Raw genomic sequence first — 18886 nt, forward strand, 5'->3', positions numbered from 1 at the left:
GAATTCCTGTGAAGGTACCTCAGTGCAGTGATATTTTCTTTTGTGAAATTGTAAGGCAGATAAATCCATGGCAGAAATTAAAAAATTGCCATCCATTGCTCACACTAGATGTCAGCAAAGGGAAGGGAATGATTCACTCTGCTCTGTAGCTGCAGTGTTGGCTAGGATGATCTCATCCTGGGATTCTAACATTTAAAAATGTAAGTTAAAAATAAACAACCCCCCCAACAAACACCATCCTTATCCCCCCCAAAAAAGAGCCTTTTCAGTTTTGGCAAGTAATGTTTGCAAGTGCTGACTGCAGGCTTGTTGTGAGCCTCCAAATACTTTTGGGTAAGTTCCCAAAGTATTACAAGGCTGTGTCTCTTGCTAGTAGGATTTCCACAGCTCTGCTACAATCAAACATTTGCCAATTCCTAGGCCTCATGTAGCCATTGCATTTCTGTGCTGATATCACCTGGCTTTCTAGGCCTGGCCAGCAATGTTTACCTGGAAAGCTTTTAAGGGGGATTGTGTGTGCTCAGCTTTTTCCTTGAGCCCTCACTGTATGAGAGGAAAGATCACTGAATTTGGTTCCCTGTCCTCTCTCATCTGTCCCTCCAAACCAGACAATCTCAGAGTGCTCAAGTCACCTTATTTTGACTGTGCCTCTCTGTTAATCTTCCTGGGTAACCACAGGCATAACAGGAGGAGGCTGGTGGGCAGATTTAACTTTTTTCTTCTCTTAAATATTTTGCTATTTCTAAATAAGTACAGATTCAACATGTCTACTTTTCCATTTTGGCAAAGTGTCACCATGTTTGTGTGGTATGAGAGGAACTCCAGTGTTTGGAGCAGCCACTTCCAAAGTGTAGCTGTGTAAGCTGACCTGTTCCTCTGGGTTAGTCATAGTATAAGTTTTGTGAGAATATCAGAAATTCAAATTTGACATTTTTCCTTTCTTCAGGTACCTTTGTCTAATTGATTATTATGAATCTCAAATTAGTCAGATTAAAAAGGAGCTGAGGTAGGTCTCATTGATGCCTTGTAGTTCTACTGTTCAAGATTTTCTTAGCCCTTAATGTTTTTAAGTCTTATAGTGGTAAATATTCTATGCTCCAGGTATCACTAATAGGTAAGAAACAGCAAAGGGTTATAATGGTCATGGAAATTTGGATATTTCTAGAGAATAACTGGCAGGCTAAGCAGCTTCTCAGTCAAGAGACCAGGACAGTTAGGAGGTTTGGGGTATTCAGATACTTGAACTATAAATTTTTTTTTTTCTTTCCCTGTCTCTTTTGCCATGGTTGACAGGCAGATTTATTGCATTAGCCGTGCTCAGTTGATTAACTCCCAAAACTAAAGGTTTTCAGCTCTATCCCAGTGTCTGCATAGCACAAAGCAACAAACAGATGCCTGAGACATTCCTATAGCTTGAGATTATTATAAAGAAACCCAAAATGGGATTTGCTTGTACAGGAGTTTTTCTTGTGGATAAGTACACTTCATTAGCATATGAAACAGATTTCCCAGAAATTAGAGCATGGATCCTAGGGCAGAATTTCTATTCTATTTACTTTATATAGTTTATGGAAACATTATTATCATACATAATTGCTAACTAAACCAACTTAAATTTTTGAGCTAATGGAACTGCAGTAAGCTGAGCCAATTTATTTTTCCCAATAGGCAATATAAAAAAGATGAAGATGAGGTGCAGAGAGAAGTAGAAAACAAGGAAGAGTTCTTAAATCTAGATGCTACTCCTAATTACAAAGCCCTGCTCACGGTATGGAACTGCCAAGAATAAGTCAGTGCAGATCTCTCAATGGTAACCCTCCAAGAGCCACATAGAAACATAAACGTGTTTGACTTCTGGTCCTTGTTCTTGTCATGTCTTCTGAACTTGTAACCTCTGTGAGCAGAGTTCCCTGTCCTCATGTAAAGATTCAGCAAAATGTTGGGAGTTTGCTGCTTCTTAGTCACAATGCTCCAGCTGGTGTCTAATGCACTAGGTCTCAATCCTCTGATTCCTCTTCTGTGCTCTTTTGCTGTCCAGACAATTGGGAACCCTTCTTGACATGTACATATTTTAAAGTGTTGCAGCTTGTTCATTGTGAAATGAGCACAAAATAAAAAATAACCCAGTCTATGTTGCAGTCTTTCCAGAAGCAACTCACTGAAGCAAAAGCCAAGAAGGAACAGCTTTTGCTTGAAAATATTAAACTCAAGAAAGATTTGGAAATAAGGTGAGAAAGGATAAGTATCATCCTTCGTAAGGCCATTTCAGTAGACTTTGGTTTACCAAGCACCAGCAATTGTAAAAGTGAAGTGTGAAGTCTGATAAAAGAAATGAGATGTGGCAGCAACAGCCACACTCTTCTCCCTACACTGTTAATAACAGCTGCTAATGGTTAGTTTGCTTTTCATTGCTGTTTCATTTGCTGTTCATTGCATTTCATTTTCATGTAGAAATGTAGCAGAATTTCATTTCCAAATAATGTTTTGGCACTGGCAAATCTTTCTTACTTTTTTGCTTAAATGAATTTTATGGTTACCTTCCCATGCAAGACATACAACATGGTAGTTTTTCTTTCAAGCAGGCCAACTGCACAGGAATTAAAATTTTACAAGCACCAAGTGAAGAAACTACAGAAAGCTTTAAAGAAAACTACCCAGTAAGTATATTCTTTCAAGGACTTTCATTAATCCTCTGGACTTCTGAAGGCAAAGTTACTTTGGAACCTGTAACGTAGAGAGTAGCTTATAGAGCATGTGCCTTATCAGCATTCTTTGGAGCCTGGTTATGGGCAGCAAGAGCTGCTGGACCTCTAAAGCTCTCTATTTCTGAAATGATGGCAGGGTCTCCAAATGGGGGCACAGCAGTGTGGGGGGTTATATTTCATTTTGTCTTTCTTGGTTTGATTTGAGTTCTTTTGCTTGCAATGTGTACAGGGCCCTTTGTGGTTTTTGCTGCTTCCATAAGCTGTAATGGAAGCTACTGGTTTCATTATGGATTATAAATGTGAAAGTGTGAGTTGGCAAAATGTTGCAGCTACTGAAGTTATAGCCATATTATTCTTAGAAATTGATCGGGTTTTTTCCTGAAATATTGCTAGGAAAATACACGGAAGATATAAAAGATCTAGTACTAACAAAGTGTTTTTATCTGTAATTTCACTTAGTTGTTTTTCCTTGTCTATACTGAATGCTAAATGTTTTATAGTATTCTAATATATATTATAATGTTTTATAATATTTATATTATTTATTATAATATTTTATACTATTATAGAATAGATATATTTATAGCCTGAAAAAGACATCACTTAAACTTTAAAATAAATATACACCTTGCGTATATTTAGACGGTCTATTCTCTCATGTAGTAGGTGTCATTTAGATGAAGAGAAGAGAAAACTGTATAATAAGCTAGGAAAGATGTTCCAGCAGAAGCAGATAACAACTGAGCTTGGAATTTGAACTTTTAGATTAAAATTCTGGATTTTAAGTCTTCAGCCATAGTAGAACTCTGGCAACAGAAAAACTGGTGGTGTCCCTTCTGAATCAGCAAACAGTCTGGTATAGCCTCAGCCTGGAGACTTGAGATAAATTAATGATATTGTCATTAGGTATTGTCAGTCTGTGCTACTTGGGTCTGATGGAATTCTACTGGCCAGCATCCTAACATGGATATTTACTTTGGATATTTAAGTGCTACACACCTGGTTCTTCCATCAAGTTAAAAGGCAGCATCTCCTGCTAAGGCTGCTTGTGTGACCCAGCATGTGTATTTTTGTGCAGATTTTCAGACAGCAGGACTGGGGAAAAAAGAGAAGAAAAGAAAGACTCTGAGAGAGTTGCAGGAGTGGATCAGCTGCAGGCAGCTTGTCAGCAATACTTGCAGGTATACCCAAATTGTATCTGTTCTGCATGTTTCTAGCAGGGTTACAATGAAACATTATCCATGTTCTGTTTAGCTGGAGTGTGCTGGTTTGGGGCTAAGAATGCCTATCAAATCCTCTATGCAAGATGAGTCATGTTCTGGATTTGGCAGTCAGTGTGGGCTGGTTCTTGTTCTATCTCAGTGTAAACTACCTGAAAACACAGCAAGGAAGCAGACACTAGGCTGGTGAATATGATTTAGCTGAAGTCTGTTCAGGACAGGGGATTTGTTCAAGATCTTTTGCGATAATGGATTTAATTTTTCTTGTAATTAAAAAGCCTAAATACAATAAAACTTAGCAAACTGTAAACTATGGAAGTTACAATGCCTCAAGTGGATCAAATTAACTACCCTTCAAAGGGAAGTATATACTTGCATTACTTTTACATGTCTTTTAGCTAGTATATGTTGAAATCTTTTGAGTCTATTGCATGTTGAATGCATGTGTAAAATTTATCAATAGCAATATTAGAGCTATTTATGACTTTATTTTAGGCAATCATGACTGTGATAGAGATTTTATTACAAAACATCATACATATTTGAGCAATAACATTTGTTATTTGTTGTTGAAGGTTTTGTCACATATTGATTCTATTTTGCAAAGCCCAAGAGCTCCTCCATCAATATTCCGGCCCAGCAAAGGGCCAGTGCAAAATTACATTAAAGAGAATGGACAGGGTTGTGGATTTGAGCACCTTCCACTCACTATAGAAATGTGGGCAGATCAGCTCATAGCCCTAAAGGTAACTCTGTTTCTTGGTCTTCCTTTCATCTGCTCTCCACTCCTCCATCCCTCCCTATGTGTAGTTGTGGGGGGTTTTGTGTGTAGCTTTTGTTATTGCCTGACTTGGTGTTAAATTTTACAAATAATCTGCTGTAATGTGAAATATGTACCAGAAGTAGTTCTCTGTCTAAATCTTTTATTTCACTTTATTAACTGTCTGAGCCCCTAAGAAGAAACTAAAGCTTTAGAGCCTGGACTTCACACATTAATGATGGTGCATTCTCTTCCTTCCTTTTGTCTGACCAGTGACTTTTTGATCCAAATACAAGTGAAATAGTTTTGTTTAAAGCCAAACTCTTTGTGACCAATACTTCCTATTTCACTGAAACTGTAATATATAGCAAATATAGTACTTTTTACTCTGTTCTTTTCCAATCAAAGAATGTCAGCAACATGCTGTCCTTAAACTTATGAAATTAAAACCGTAACCTATCCGGTGCTGGAGTGGTACTGCATATGAAAAACAGAAAAATGCCTGTTTATATAATAAAAACCACTTTAATCAGATTCTAAAGTAAGTTGGCTCCCTCCTTTCTTTTAAAAGGATTTGCATAGGTCCTTGAGAAAACTGTCTCTGGAATTGCTGCCTTGGAACACTAAAGATCCACAGGATAACAGAGAATCTATACGAGTTGAAGACCTCCAGCTGATAGTAGATGCAATCTTGGAAGAATTAGAACATAAGGAAAAGGTAATTTTTATCAGAGATTTATAATCACAAGTTACTGTAGAAGTCTTAAATGCATTTTTCACATAGTAATCAGATTGGTGCATTGGAAAGCCTTGCAGCTTTAAGAAATAAAATATTTAAGAAATACGTGTTTGAAGATATTCAGTAGTCAAAGACTGTTTTAACATAATGGATAAATTCACCTTGAGGAAGACTGCTTTAATCAAAGGCACTTGACCAGCACTGAATTTGCATTGCCCTGTAGCCTCAGGAATTATCCTGTTACATCTCTCAGGGCTGAGAATACATAAATGCTTCTCTCAGCAGCAGAGAAGAAGGCTTTCAAAAGAGAATTTTGAGTTTGGTGTATGTTTGTGCCTCAAAGCTATTGAAACTATGTCTTCAGATTTAAAAATATTTGAAACGCGGAGATTTCAGAAGGGAAGTTAACACCTATTCTTCAGACTGGTTTTAAGAACGTTTAACAGCTAAAAGCACCCTTGCTTTGTTAAGCTGTACCACTGATGAATTCTTCCTGCTTGCTCCAGAACAGCCAGACACAGTCCTTGCAAACCCTGTCTGCCATAGTCTCTCACTTCCAGAAGTTGTTTGATGTGAATTCTCTGAATGGTGTTTATCCACGGATGAATGAGGTTTACACAAAGCTGGGGGAAATGACCAATGCCATGAGGAATCTCCATGAGCTCCTGCAACTAGGTAAAGACTTACCACCTGCTGCTTGTTCACACCATTCCAAAGAAAAGAGAGAGGTGAAAAGCTGATCTCCTTCGTAGAAAATAATGTTGAACTATTGAGAAATGAATTAACTAGGCATTTTCTTCACTGAGAAGATAAAAATACATTCCTGTCAATTGATAGTTCGAATAGCAAATCCCCATTATTTGTAAGCCTTTAGCAGTTGCTGAGGAATAACAGGAGGCAGAAGAAGGGAATAATAGGGGAAATAGAATTTTTATTTTTTCCACAAATCTTTCTTTTCGGTGAGCTGACTTCATAATTGTTGTTCATTCTTCACTTAAGAATGATATAACAAGTTTAAGGAGGAAGAGAACTCAGCCTCATATGTAGATTTCTGCTCAGTAATTCATTCAAGTGTAGTTTGATCCAGTCCTTGGAAAGTTCTATCTTATGCTGCTAAACTTAAAAACCAAAATGAGTTGTTGAACCTCAAAAACTGTCAGTACCCAGAGGTGTAGTTGGTTATTTTCCTTCTGGTGGAACTTCTGTAGAACAGCAGCTGCTGCTGCTCCTGGGTTAAAAGGCTGGGCTGGGCTGTAGGATGTCCAGCCCCAGAGCAAAGCTCCTGGGCTGCTGAGCCTCACTCCAGGAGGGAAGCAGTGTTCCTGCCTGCAGCCAGCATGGGAGATGAGGAAGCCTCACCTCCTCCCAGTAACTGCAGCTCAGAAATTGCCTTGTCCAAGCCTAGTTCTCCTGAAATTGAAGGAGAAAAGGACAAGAAGGCTGGTACCTTCAGTCACAGCACTACAGCCAGGTTAAAATTAGTACCAAAACAAGTTCTGGGTGTTAACAAAATGTTTGTTAAGCAGGTTCCTTATTGGCTTAATCCCTGTAGTGTGTCTGCTGTGTCACAAGAACATAATGAATAACCCCCTTTGCTATATATATAATTTCAGTTGGCTGATTTCCACTGACATTGTAAAGGGTGCACTTTAGTAAACTCTCTGCTGTGAACAGACAGCTCTGCCAAAATCTTTTTAGCCACTAAAGGATTAGTGAGAGAATCACCATTCATAGCTAACATTTCTTTATTTCTAACCATGTGCACTCTGTTTTCAGTGAACGATGGAATGTGTATGCCTAGATCTATAAAAACCAAATAAAATCTGTGCACCTGCAAGAATTCAACTGTGTCTGAAATACTTCCCTGTTATTACTGTTACAAGAATCATGAGGTGTTTGTTTTTCCACAGACAGTTCAGCTCCACCCACTGTGGTAGTGGATACTGTTGGGAAACTGTGTGACATCATTAATAAGAACGTGACTGAGCAGGTACAGCAGCTTCTGGGCACCCAAGACATCCACAGGTATGTGGGGCTGTTCCATTGCTGACCATTCTTCAAACATCAAATGTAGTAGTTGAGAAATGGCAAAAACTGATGCTGAAAGAAACTTTCATTGTTTGTTACAAAGTCAGTGAGCTGTGACAGCACAGGTGTTACTTATTGCTTGAAACAAATCTTGAATCCTGTCAAAAGGAAAAAGCTGACAGAGGGAAAAATTGAGGCTAGAAGGCTCCAAAACACCCTCTAGTTTGCATGGATAATGTGATCAAACAAGCCTTAATGGGATACATGTTTCATCAGGAGACAAATCCTACACCTGGGTGGGGAGGAGAAAGTGATGCAAGTCTCAGATGTAATATGGAGTGTTCTAGTTGCTAAGGCAGGGTTTGCCTCAAGCTGCCTACAAATGCTTTAGAAACCGGACAAATCTATGTGTATGTTCAACAGATGACAGCCCCATCTAGGTGGCAGCAGACCCTAAGAGCTTGCATTCAGCATGTGCTTTACAGACAGACTAAAAAGGGCCCAGGCAGCAAGTCTGAGTTAACAATACTCACTCCCTCGGCCATCCTGCACTAATTTCTCAGTTTTAACTGGAGAACAGTTGCTTATAAAGCATTTCTTGCTTCACTCTAAGGCAGTTATACCAGCCACCCCCAGGCAGTATATTAAGCATACACAGACAAATGTTCCAGCCCCTAGACTACCTGGTGCCATGTGAGGGAGAAAGGAAAGATGTGTATTAGCATTAGTAGTGAAATCAGAGATCCTTGTGACAGCTCCCTTGTTGGCTGCAGGGTTCAGAACTGGAGAACAGAACATTGGTGTCCATGAGTTTATATATTAAGTAGTATTTTCAAAGTCATAGCACAGAACAACAAAATGGCCAAGGGGATGCACTTGCCATGTCCTTGCACCTCTTACCTGAATGTCTCACTTTCCATTCCAGTATCATCAATAAGCTTGAAGAACATGAGTGCTTCTTTCCACCCTTTCAAGCTCTCATTCAAGATCTGCTGTGTCTTCTAGGTGAGTAATATTTGCAACAGCAATTATCTTTATGCCAACACTTCCTCATAGAACTCTAAACAGTTAACAAGTGTTTTGTTTACTCCTCTTGTGCTAAAACAGGAGGATGTAAGGGAAGGTGCTGCCTTTTTCCTCGCTCTCCTTTCCAGCTTTCCTCAGGAAGTGACCAAAAACTTCATTTTCATTGAACATGGGCTTGCATTTACTTAGGCATCTTACTTATAAATCAAATTGCTTTTTTCTGAAAGTATTAAAAGGTCTGAGGAGTTTATTTAAGTTAGAATTTTGGTTGAACTCAGAGCTGTTCTGGAGTCATAAGCCTTACCCCTTTTGCTTTCCCTTCTGTTGCAGAGATCAGTAACGTGGATGATATTTTACCTGCAGTGCAAAACCTGAAATGGGGGGCTGGTTATGGGTGACTCTACTCTCCCTGCACAAGATTTCTCTTACCTATGAATGTACCTGTTGGTGCACATGACATTGCAGCTACCTCCAAGGACTGTTATCCTAAGCAAGGACTCCAGATTTTTTAACATAAATAAAAGTTTGCTGCATTTTTTAATTTTTATTTTTTTTTTAATTCTTGGTCAATTTAAGAAAAACTTTAACTGCTATCAACTGGTATACTCAATCCCAGAAGAGAACCTGTAACAGTATATACTCTGTATCAGTCCAGGAAACTGAACCCAGCACAACACTAGGCAAACTCTTACCACTGACCATTTTTAATGTTGCTGACACAGTAAGTATGAGGTAAAGATGCCCTTACTGCCATAGCCATCACATTTACACAAATACTCAAATCATGGTTTTCTGAAGTGTCTCCAGATCAGTTTGGGATGGGAGCACAATACTCAGTGAGTATTCCTTCTGATTATGGACTGAGGCAGACTGGATTAATATAATCTAGGCCTTGAAATTACTTGAAATTTGCTTCAGGTGATGGTTTGAAGTTACCATTGTTGTATTTCAAAAGTCAGTTTTAGAAAAGAATAAATCAAGTCTCTTACACAAGACAATTAGAAGTTTATTGTACAGAAAGAAGTACACCAAGCTTCCAAAAATATTTTGCCTCAATACTTTTAAAGCTTAGTTTACAAAACTTTGCTGTTCCTCAAACAGAATCTAGGTTTACAAGATTTTGAAATGTACTGTATCAAAGGACAAAACCAATTAAGGCGTCAGAAACTAACACCTTAATGACATCTTGGTAAATTCATCTCCCTGCTTTTGGAAGCTCATTATTTACATACCTGCAGCCACAGTCTGCTAAGGTACTTCTGAATGGTGAGCTACCAACTTCTTAGTAGCTCAAAAACAAAATAGCTATTAGAGTTTCTCTTTTACCAGGTTCTGTAGCCCCATAGCTGAAGAATACTGTTTCAAAATGTATTCTTTTAAAAGTACACCACTTCCATGTCAAAACAACATGAACAAGCTCCCAGGGCCATCAGACTACCAAACAAAGTAATGACACTTGGCCGACAGTCTAAAATATCCCCAGGTACAACCCTTCTTTAAGAGAGGTTTCACACTTAGAGGTCCTTTGAGAGGGAAATTGCCAGAAATAGCAAAAATAAAGGACTTATTCTTTAAGGACGAATTATTCCCTAAGTGGGGAGAAATAAGTTTAACTTCAGTGAGAACTAATCCCTGAATAGGATCACTAAATTTGCATGTCCTGAGCTGGAGCCTGCTTCAAATTTGCAATGACTGTGCAAAACACATTAATTACAAGAGATATGTACATTCATATAAAGTTGAAAAATTTGTAACTTATGTACATGAGAAGAAATCAGATTTTCTTGCGTCTGCTCCTTGTCAGCTCATACCTGCAAGACAGTCACAAAAAGTAATTACAGTAGTTGAAAACTTTCTTAAAACTTTTAACTGGCACAGTAGAGAGAACTTGGGCTGCTTTATTGCTTGTGCTTCACAGGCAGCACAGCAAAGGAGGCTCCAGAGATGGCCTCAAACTTCAGCTCTTCCCCAGCAACTTTGGGCGTGTCCTTTTTTCCTCTTCCCATAATTGCCCTGAGACACACACATAAACTGGCCAGGGAAATGTGGTTTTCCTATTGGAATACTGGCATACTGCCTGTGCAGATGGCAATCTCCTGGACTACCCACACTACATTCCTTAGGCTCCACTGAAGGAGAAAGAAGGAAGAGCTCCTGCCATTAACTAAAGACACAGAAGTGAAAAAAACACCCAAGCCTGGTTCTCTGCTCTGCCTCAGACGAGGAACATACAAACCTCAGAACCACAATGAACGTACAGGCAAAACTGTAAGTGGCTTATTATAATAGTTTCTATAAATGCTTTGTAATTAAAGTTTTATCATACATACATATTGCTGATCAGAGTATTTAGTTAAGATCTTTATTCAGGTTAAAATTTGTTGCGAGGTTACTTTAATAAACAAAATTCTTTTACTTATGTGCCCCTGTGGCTTTTATGGCAACTTAAAATATGCTGAAGACTGTAATTGACACAGGCATCTCATTAAAGCTCACAGGGCAGGCACTGCACAGCCAATGGATTAACACACAATTTAGATAGAACTACCAGATTAGCTCAAATTAGTCCTGCCTTTGCAAGGTTAGATATTCTTCTTGCTCACCCAAACACTGCGCTCCCTCCCACAGCAGTCATGCAAGCTCCCAGCAAAGCAATGGGCAGGGTTTGGAAGTATGGAGATGAGTACTTACCACTGTGCAAAACCTTTTATTAAATCCTCCTGGGACAAGTCAATGCGCACCTTTAAAAAGCAAATTTTATTTGTTTGTAGGTTATTCAGCATATAAATTGATTAGCTAAGCTACCACTCCTCCCAAGTCAGACCCACTTTCCAGTTGTGGGGCTGCAGCTCACGCTTGAGGAAAAATGGAGCTTCCCACATTCTGGTGCAGGCATGAACCAGCTCAGTTTCCTTTAGAACTACTTGGAAATGTATCTGTCACCAAAGAAGCAACTGCAGTTTACTTTTCACAGAATCAAAGTTGTTCACAAAAAGCTCAAAGCACTGTTGGCAGGCTGTGGGGTTTAGTCCCACGCCTTTCTCAGCTCCATGTTTGTGCTTTTGGAGCCGTTCCCCACACGGGCAGCACCAGGGCTTACTGCAGGAGCACCCTTCTGAAATGAGACCATGCAGCTCCCACATAGATACAGCCTCATTTCAAATGAAAATCTGGCAGAAAAAAAGCTGCTTCCAGATTGCCAGTCCTATCGCTGAGAATCAGCTACTGGAGCCACATTTCAGGATATCAGGAATAGCCCATAGTGTTCAGCTTGTTTATATCTGTAGTGGAGATTTAAACTTACTTTCCCCAGCTCCTTCCTCTCCTGTGAAATGAACGGCCTGTTGTTTTTCACTGCAATGTCCAGTGTCCTTTTCTTGACATTTTCCAAAGATTCAAAAAATTCGAACCTTGAAATGAAGTTTATAAAGAAGAGACTTAAGGCAAAAAGTAAAATCCTGTGATCACCAGTGGGCAGAATATAGTGACAGAGTACAGCATCAATGGCCAGGACTTTTAAGAGGGAAGGAACACACAGAAAAGGCAATTCTAGAGTGAGGTTTTATTCACATTGCAGGAAACCTCTTCCTCATGAAAGATGACAACACTGTGTTCAGACTGTCCACCATGCCAGGGGGAAGGAGAAAAATGTGCATCCATTATGAAATGCCATTTAACATAATTTTCCCTCCTCCATGGAAGATCAGCATGTTTTCCATGCAATGTTCATTACTCAAGAGGAAATAATCATGAGCCAACCCTGCAAGTTCACAGAGCAGCCTTACACCACACCAAGAACAGACAAAGGCTGAAACTTGTGGCAATTAAATTCTTAATGGCTCTGACTCAAGCCTCTGGCCCACATGGTTAATGTCAAGTGAGTTTTGTCCATGCTAAATCACTCCAGTTCTGCCCACCTGAATAGCTTTTCCTCAAGTCAGAGCTGTGAAACAGGTAACGTGTTTTGGAACTAAGCATTAACCTGAATTGAGGATGCACAGGATATGTCAGTACTGAGGATGAGGAAAAAGAGATGCTGTTCCCAGCTGCTGGGATGTCACTAAAGTGGAGTTATTTGAGAATAGACATAAGCAGAATCTTCAGCTTTGGTGTTTTGATTGTTAAGAAGGAATGTTTCAAAATCTTTTCTCCATTTCTGACTTACACAGAAAGGGCACAACAGAGGAAAAATACAAGCCACCCAGGATGGCACAATATTCACATATTTTCATGTGTACCTTCCTCTAATTATGGGATTAAAACCATCTCTCAAAAGAGCTCTGTTTCTAAGCATCACTGTGTTTGGGTTTATGCAAAACACATTCCATTTCAGTGGCAGAGCTGACACTGTCAGCAAAGAAGTGGGGGCATTTTACCCTGCTCCCACCAGGCCTTGATGGCAACATCCACCTGTGTGCCCAAAGAATGGTCCAGTCTCAAAAGACTCTGTACTTCTGCCTTGGACCTTGGAAAGATGTCAGAATAATCATCAGGCAAAGCAGTGTGAACAGAGCAGTAGGCTCTGGGAGTACCTGAATGGGCAGAGGCAGGGAGTTAAACACCATAGGAGAATGTCAGTTTGCAAAGAAGCAAATGCAGCCTGGAGGCAGGGAAGGGGCAGGGAAGAAGGTGACATGGGGACTGAACACCACAGGCAGAGCAAGGCCATCCCTGAGTACTTATAAATCACAGTCCAAGTGCCACTTGTTTCAGAAAATCTGCAAATGTTCACGAGATAGTCCTTAGGAGCTACAGCAGCACACCTTAGGAAGCCCTGTCATTACACAGACATCATAGCTATTCCAAACATAATCATAATTTACATGTTCTTACTTCTCATCGTATTGGGGGTTCAGAGTTTTTTTCTTAACAGAAGTTTTCTTCCTGCTTGTCCATCTTCTGTCTGGAAGCAGGTATATACGAACATATGGATCGACTCCACGGTTGGAAGAGGGTACCAAGTTTCTGTTAAAAGAAATACAGACAAGCAGGTTCTCCCATTGTGCTTTAATATCTTGGCTCTCTTGGAATCAGACCAACTCTTCACAGGCCAAAAATGTTCATTTCAGGAGTTGGAACACAGGTAAATAAAACTTCAAAGTTGTTTAGTTAAAATTTTTACTCCTGAGGATGTGGCCACTTACTTGGACTCCTAAATTAACAATTACATATTCACTCATAGGTATCAATCCTTATCATGATGCCTATCCCAGCACCCCAAGACACACACCCGTTGTCAGTGCTGTTCAGAGGAAATTTTGGGTGGATGACAGTTGAAGTATCTCTGCTGTAGGGAGCACAACTTGCTGGGATCTCTCTCTGCCCTGCTGCTGGCACTGATCCGAGCTGAGCACAGAGAGGCTGCACAGTTGGAAACCAGCCAGTGCTAAGGCATCTCCTGCTGCACGTGGCTCTGCTCCAGCTTTGCTGGATGACTGACACAGCTCAGAGAGCTCTTCCCTCTGTGAGCCATCACTGGCATTACCTGCAGCCGTTGACCAGCACGACGAGGCTCTGCCGAATGGAAGCGTAACGCACCGTCAGCTGGATCTCCCCCAGAGGCATCTCAGTCCCACTGCAAGACATTGCACAGTCAAGGCTTTTAAATACAGCCATTGAACAGCCCACAAGCAGACTAAAATCAGCTTTCAGGGCACCATCCTTCTTCCTGGCATCCTAAGGTTTGCTGCCTAGGAAGCAGCTGGACCACAGAGGTTCCACAGAAACCCTGTCCCTGATTTCAGTCCCACAACACAAATTGCCAAAAAAGCCCCTACATGGTCCACTGTGGATGGAGCAGCAAAGTAAAGGTTAGCATGTTACACATTCCCTCAGGAATGTCTCCATATGCAAAATGGAACCTTTTTCATATTTTATTCTGCATGTTATTTAAGTGGCTTAAAATCCGAAACATTGGTTTAAAATAGTTTGTAAATTAAGCCCTGTTCAGAGCTAGAGAATTCACCAGTCACCAATTCACCAAATTGCATCTGGAGCTGAGTTTGATGTTCAGGTTTGTAACTACTCTGATGCTCTCTTAAGTGAGGTAGATCTTTGTAACTTCTGTTGATTAAGGATTCCACAAGCTCCATTCTGTGCCCCAGGAGGGACAAATCCTTCTCTCCATCCTGCCTGACAGAGCAGCCTCACACTGAGCACTGTGGGAAGGACACACACAAGCATACGTATCCACAAAAACTTTGTTCACAGCATTATCAGCCTTAAAATGTGCTGGATAAACACAATCAGAGCTTTAAGCAGCCAGAGGTGCCTATCAAGCATTTAAGTTATTACAGAAGTGGGATGTTCTGACTTCCAATATCCTGTTGCTAAACGAGTGTTGAGAAGCTCTTCAACAATATAAAGCCAACACATGAAACACTCTTAAGAGAGCCATAGAGTGAATGCTTTCCCTTTATACCTGCTCTGACAGGGCCCTGTGATTTACTTTGCTGTTGGCTGGAATACTTGAGTCAATTCTTTGTAAGGTGACTTGAGACCCAAGACTGCAAATGACTTAGCAGCCTTGAATTCACCTCTATGCAACAGTAATACCTAAACTTTCCCAAGAGAAGAACAATTCAGCTGGAAGAAGACCTACTTATGAACGTCCAGGTTGCTGCTACTTAATTCAAAGCAGGAAGAAGGCAGGGACCCCAGTGAAGTGACGCTGGGTGCCACCCTCATTTCCTGCAGGACAGGCAGTGTGGGCATGGCTGCTGCTCCACTGGGCAACACCGATGGTGGGCCATGCTCTGGATTTTGTTTGCCCTCTGCTTCATCAAGGCTAGACACAATTTCACATGGTATAGGGGCTCCTGAACTGTCTTTAGCATCCAGCTCTTCTCCACTGTCTTTTTTTGGTAGAGATTCAAGTGCTGCAGAGTCTTTGCTCATGGGAGGTACTTTTGAGACTTGTGGTGGAGAGGAAAACTTCTGCTGGTTTCCAGCCTTCTCCGTGGCACACACAGGACCTGGCTTCGAGGCATTGACACCAGCCTTGACTCTTTGTGGATCAGGTTCTTCAACTTTCAATGCCTAAAAGTCACAAGGGAAGACAGTGAGTGCTGCTCCCATAGCACTGGGGTGAATGTCATTTGGTGGCATTACCACTCAGGAGGAAATTTCACCACAAAATTGTAACAGTAAGATTCTTCCATTAGAGATGAAAGGGGCCCCTGGGATTCACTGTGGTGTTCTCTCACAAATCCTATTGTGTTTGTACTCAGCAGTGTCTAAGCACTGATCCAAAACACGGTGAGGAAACAACTCCTAAGCATCAGTGCTGATCTCCCCAGCTTAGATTTTCTCAGTCCAACTCTTTATTGTTGGGAGAAAATTTTCAGTCATGGCACTGCACTAAGTTTTAGGAAGCCCCAGGGATACCTCTCGACTCCACCATACACTCCTAATTTCACTTAAATACCTTGTCACACTTCTACTTTCTACTCAGCTGTGAAACAAAGCTGCTTTTCTCCACACCCACCTTTCATCTCTTTTGCCTGGTTACAACTAGGTGCTTCTGGAAGGGGAAACCAAGTAAATATGGGAAAGAACAACTTACCCGCAATACAAGTTTCATCTTAATGAAGCTGTCTGAGCTGGAATGATCCAGCTGGAATCTCTGATCCAGAGTCATGTTTGGGTCCTTAAGTAAGTGGGAGAGACATACCACTGAAGTTCCCAGGGCACTATCCCGCTCCTTGTCTTTTATCTGAGGGATGGAAGAAAACAGAAGTTTCAGAAGTTTTTATTAGCTGGAAAACTGGGAAGCATACCACTGGGAACAGCAAAGCAAGAATGTATTTTAAGATAGAAACTAAAATTAGCTTATTTGCTTCAGTGTGGTTACATCCGAATGGGTGATGCCATTACTTCAGGATTGTAACAAGTTAGTACCTTTGGAGTAAAAATCCCATCTCTAACTATGCAGAGAAAGAAATGCTTTAGCAGAAAAAACATGCCCTGAGATTTACTTGACTTTCCTTGCTTGCTTTGGGGACAATGCCCGAAGCAGCTGAGATGGAGATAGCAACTGGTCTAAATCTTTACACGTATCTTAGGTAATAGTTTGTTTAGTCTATTTAACCTCAATACACCTTCCAAGTTCAATTCCTTTCTGTATCCAAATGACCAGCAACAGAACTGGCTGTGGCTGCAATGCTGCTAATGAGAGACAGGGTTGCTTAATGAGCCAGAACAGAAGTGAAGAGGTAGGGCTCTAGTTGAGAATCATGAAGGCTGGAATTTCTTACAGCAAAATATTGATGGCTTTACTACATACAGACCTGTGTGAAACGTCCTTTGCACTTCGCAGCCAGAAACATCCCACAATTTGAACTAAGATACTGCACATTACATGATGCTAGAAAAAAGTACATGGCAAAAAAGGTAGATACCACCACCACCTAATACAGAACTGTCTGTGCAACAGGTGCTTCTTCCACCTTTCAGTAGGAGGAGCCCAGTATGTGACAAACCCACAGAGAAACAACCAGCACTGAGCTCCATAGAAGAGGTTTCTCCCTACAGATGTGCAGTTGGTCTTCAAAGGAAAGGCTTTTCTCTCACCTCAATGTGGAGTGACTGCGAATGAGCGCTGTGGACAAAGAAGGTGAAAGCCTGGCCCCACGTGGGATCTTTGCTGAAATTGCAGGTCTGCAACAAGAACACACATTATCTTAGTCTCTGGGAAGCAAAGAATCCATGACACTGATCACCAGAGAGGGTCATGGTGACCCTCAGCGATGCTACACCTCAGCTGTATAGGGAGTGGAAATTCCAGGTCAGAAGCATATGGAAGCAAAGTCTCTCTGGCAAAACCAGAAAAAGTTCTTTGGGGTGTGGAAACACCAAAGAACAAGTCTGGTGAGCTGCAGTTGGCCCCACCAGCGCTGCCTGGACCAGCAGCCTGCCTCACCTGCAGCAAGGCACCGCTCCCTCCCTCCCACCTTCCCACCCAGGGAGAGACAGAGTGCTGCACCCAGCCTGCAGCACTCCAAGCCAGTTCCCAAAGCTGCAGTGAGCTGACAGGGAAGGGCAGGAAAGCTGGAGGGGCAGTTTCAGGGGTGTAGAACTCGTGGGAAGAGTAGGAGGGCACAGCTTCAGCACCATCCACTTCAAAGATGAAAGGGCATGGAAAGCACCCACGGGGACTGTGGCTGCTCTGTAAACCAGCTGTCCCTGCCAGGCCACGAGTGCTGGCAGCAAGTGGAAAGGAGCAGGGAAAGCCTGGAAGCCTGACCTAGCTTAGGAGAGGCAGGTGATGTGGTAGGGAAAGGGAAAGCCACAAAAGGTAAAAATGCAAGCAGAACCAAATTTTTGGGTGGAGCAGGTGGAAGAAACAAAGGAGAATAGGTGCCAGTCCTGTCAGCTCATGTGCAGCCAAGAGGATTAATTCCCATTTGCTGGGAGTCCAAAAGAACAAGGGGCTCATCCACATCCAGCTGCAGGACAGTGAACATGGCAGCTACTGGGAGGGCAGAGCTCAGCTGTTGCTCATACTCATGAGGCGAAAGTAGTTTTTAAATAATAAAAAATGAACTGAAAGTGAAGTGGAGGTGATGCAGATCCATCTTGTCTGGGTTTAAAAACAACCCCACCAAACAGTCAAACTGTGATACACAGGAGCCAGGAAACTCTGCAAAAGGAATAAAGGCCAGCTTGATGTAAATGAGACCCTGCTCTGAGAAATCATGAGCTGGATTGGGGATTTATAGAACCAGAGTGTTCCAACATGAACTCTTGGACACAGGCATGGAACTACACAATGTGTACAGCAGCTGATCAGACACCCTCCACCACCACAACTCAGTGGTTCCATTCCTAGGCTCTGCAGCTGTCACTCCAGCTACAGCTCTTCACTTCAGCTTCACAAGGAGTCCTTCCCCTCCTAGGGGATACTTGGAGACAGTCATTCAGAAGATGGAAAGTATCTAATGAAAGCAGAAGAATTAAACAGCCTCACCTTACTCTTCTGAGTCTTGTTCCCAACTGTGAGCAGGACAAAGGAGGAGGGTTCTCTTTCCATCTTCTGTCATTTAATACAAGGAAGAAAGAACAAGGCAGAAAAAAATTAAGAAATTTATAGTTCTCAGGAAGCAATATCAAACCACTCCTCTTACTTGAAATAAGGTGCTGGAAAACTGACAGTTCTTTCTGGATGGGGGACATCTGAGGAGTGTAGCACACAGGAAAGCCTCCAGCCATAACACAGCAGTCACCCTCCACCATCAAGGATGCACATTTAAGCCTAAGTTTTACGTATTTAGGTTTCAACAAATGAGGAGTTAAAAATTTGTCAGAAGCTGAGAGGAAACAGAGAAGAGAGCTGAAAGCTCAGTGGGAAATCTTGATCTTTCCTGACTGAACCAGGACTCTCAGAACTGGTTTCCAAGGCTCAGGACTC

The 18886-nt window shown here is 41.4% G+C and overlaps 2 protein-coding genes across 7 annotated transcripts in view; one reads left to right on the top strand and one right to left on the bottom strand.

The window, feature by feature from the left end:
* Positions 1-18886, top strand: part of CEP70 (centrosomal protein 70) — a 77957-nt gene that overhangs the window by 2098 nt on the left and 56973 nt on the right. Inside the window, exons 6-15 of one of the 6 annotated variants that reach the window (XM_066323108.1) lie at positions 1669-1768; positions 2140-2228; positions 2580-2657; positions 3784-3886; positions 4501-4671; positions 5257-5403; positions 5931-6099; positions 7335-7449; positions 8378-8457; positions 8809-9022. In XM_066323108.1, coding sequence (XP_066179205.1) covers positions 1669-1768; positions 2140-2228; positions 2580-2657; positions 3784-3886; positions 4501-4671; positions 5257-5403; positions 5931-6099; positions 7335-7449; positions 8378-8457; positions 8809-8876 — 1120 coding nt within the window. In that variant the 3' untranslated portion in view covers positions 8877-9022. Of the gene's footprint in view, positions 1-946; positions 1117-1668; positions 1769-2139; positions 2229-2579; positions 2662-3783; positions 3887-4500; positions 4672-5256; positions 5404-5930; positions 6100-7334; positions 7450-8377; positions 8458-8808; positions 9023-18886 lie in introns of those variants that run through there. The other 5 variants (XM_066323109.1, XM_066323110.1, XM_066323111.1 and 2 more) reach the window with 5 other exon arrangements.
* ESYT3 (extended synaptotagmin 3) overlaps positions 9250-18886 on the bottom strand; it is a 31035-nt gene continuing 21398 nt past the window's right edge. Inside the window, exons 15-23 of the mRNA XM_066323351.1 lie at positions 18446-18511; positions 17050-17136; positions 16043-16192; positions 15080-15516; positions 13964-14053; positions 13312-13443; positions 11783-11888; positions 11170-11219; positions 9250-10289 (exon numbers count right to left, since the gene is read on the bottom strand). Of these exons, the coding sequence (XP_066179448.1) occupies positions 10253-10289; positions 11170-11219; positions 11783-11888; positions 13312-13443; positions 13964-14053; positions 15080-15516; positions 16043-16192; positions 17050-17136; positions 18446-18511 (1155 nt within the window). The 3' untranslated portion in view covers positions 9250-10252. The remainder of the gene's footprint in view (positions 10290-11169; positions 11220-11782; positions 11889-13311; positions 13444-13963; positions 14054-15079; positions 15517-16042; positions 16193-17049; positions 17137-18445; positions 18512-18886) is intronic.

This window comes from Sylvia atricapilla, chromosome 7 (genome assembly GCF_009819655.1).
Source record: "Sylvia atricapilla isolate bSylAtr1 chromosome 7, bSylAtr1.pri, whole genome shotgun sequence".
NCBI lineage: Eukaryota > Metazoa > Chordata > Aves > Passeriformes > Sylviidae > Sylvia > Sylvia atricapilla.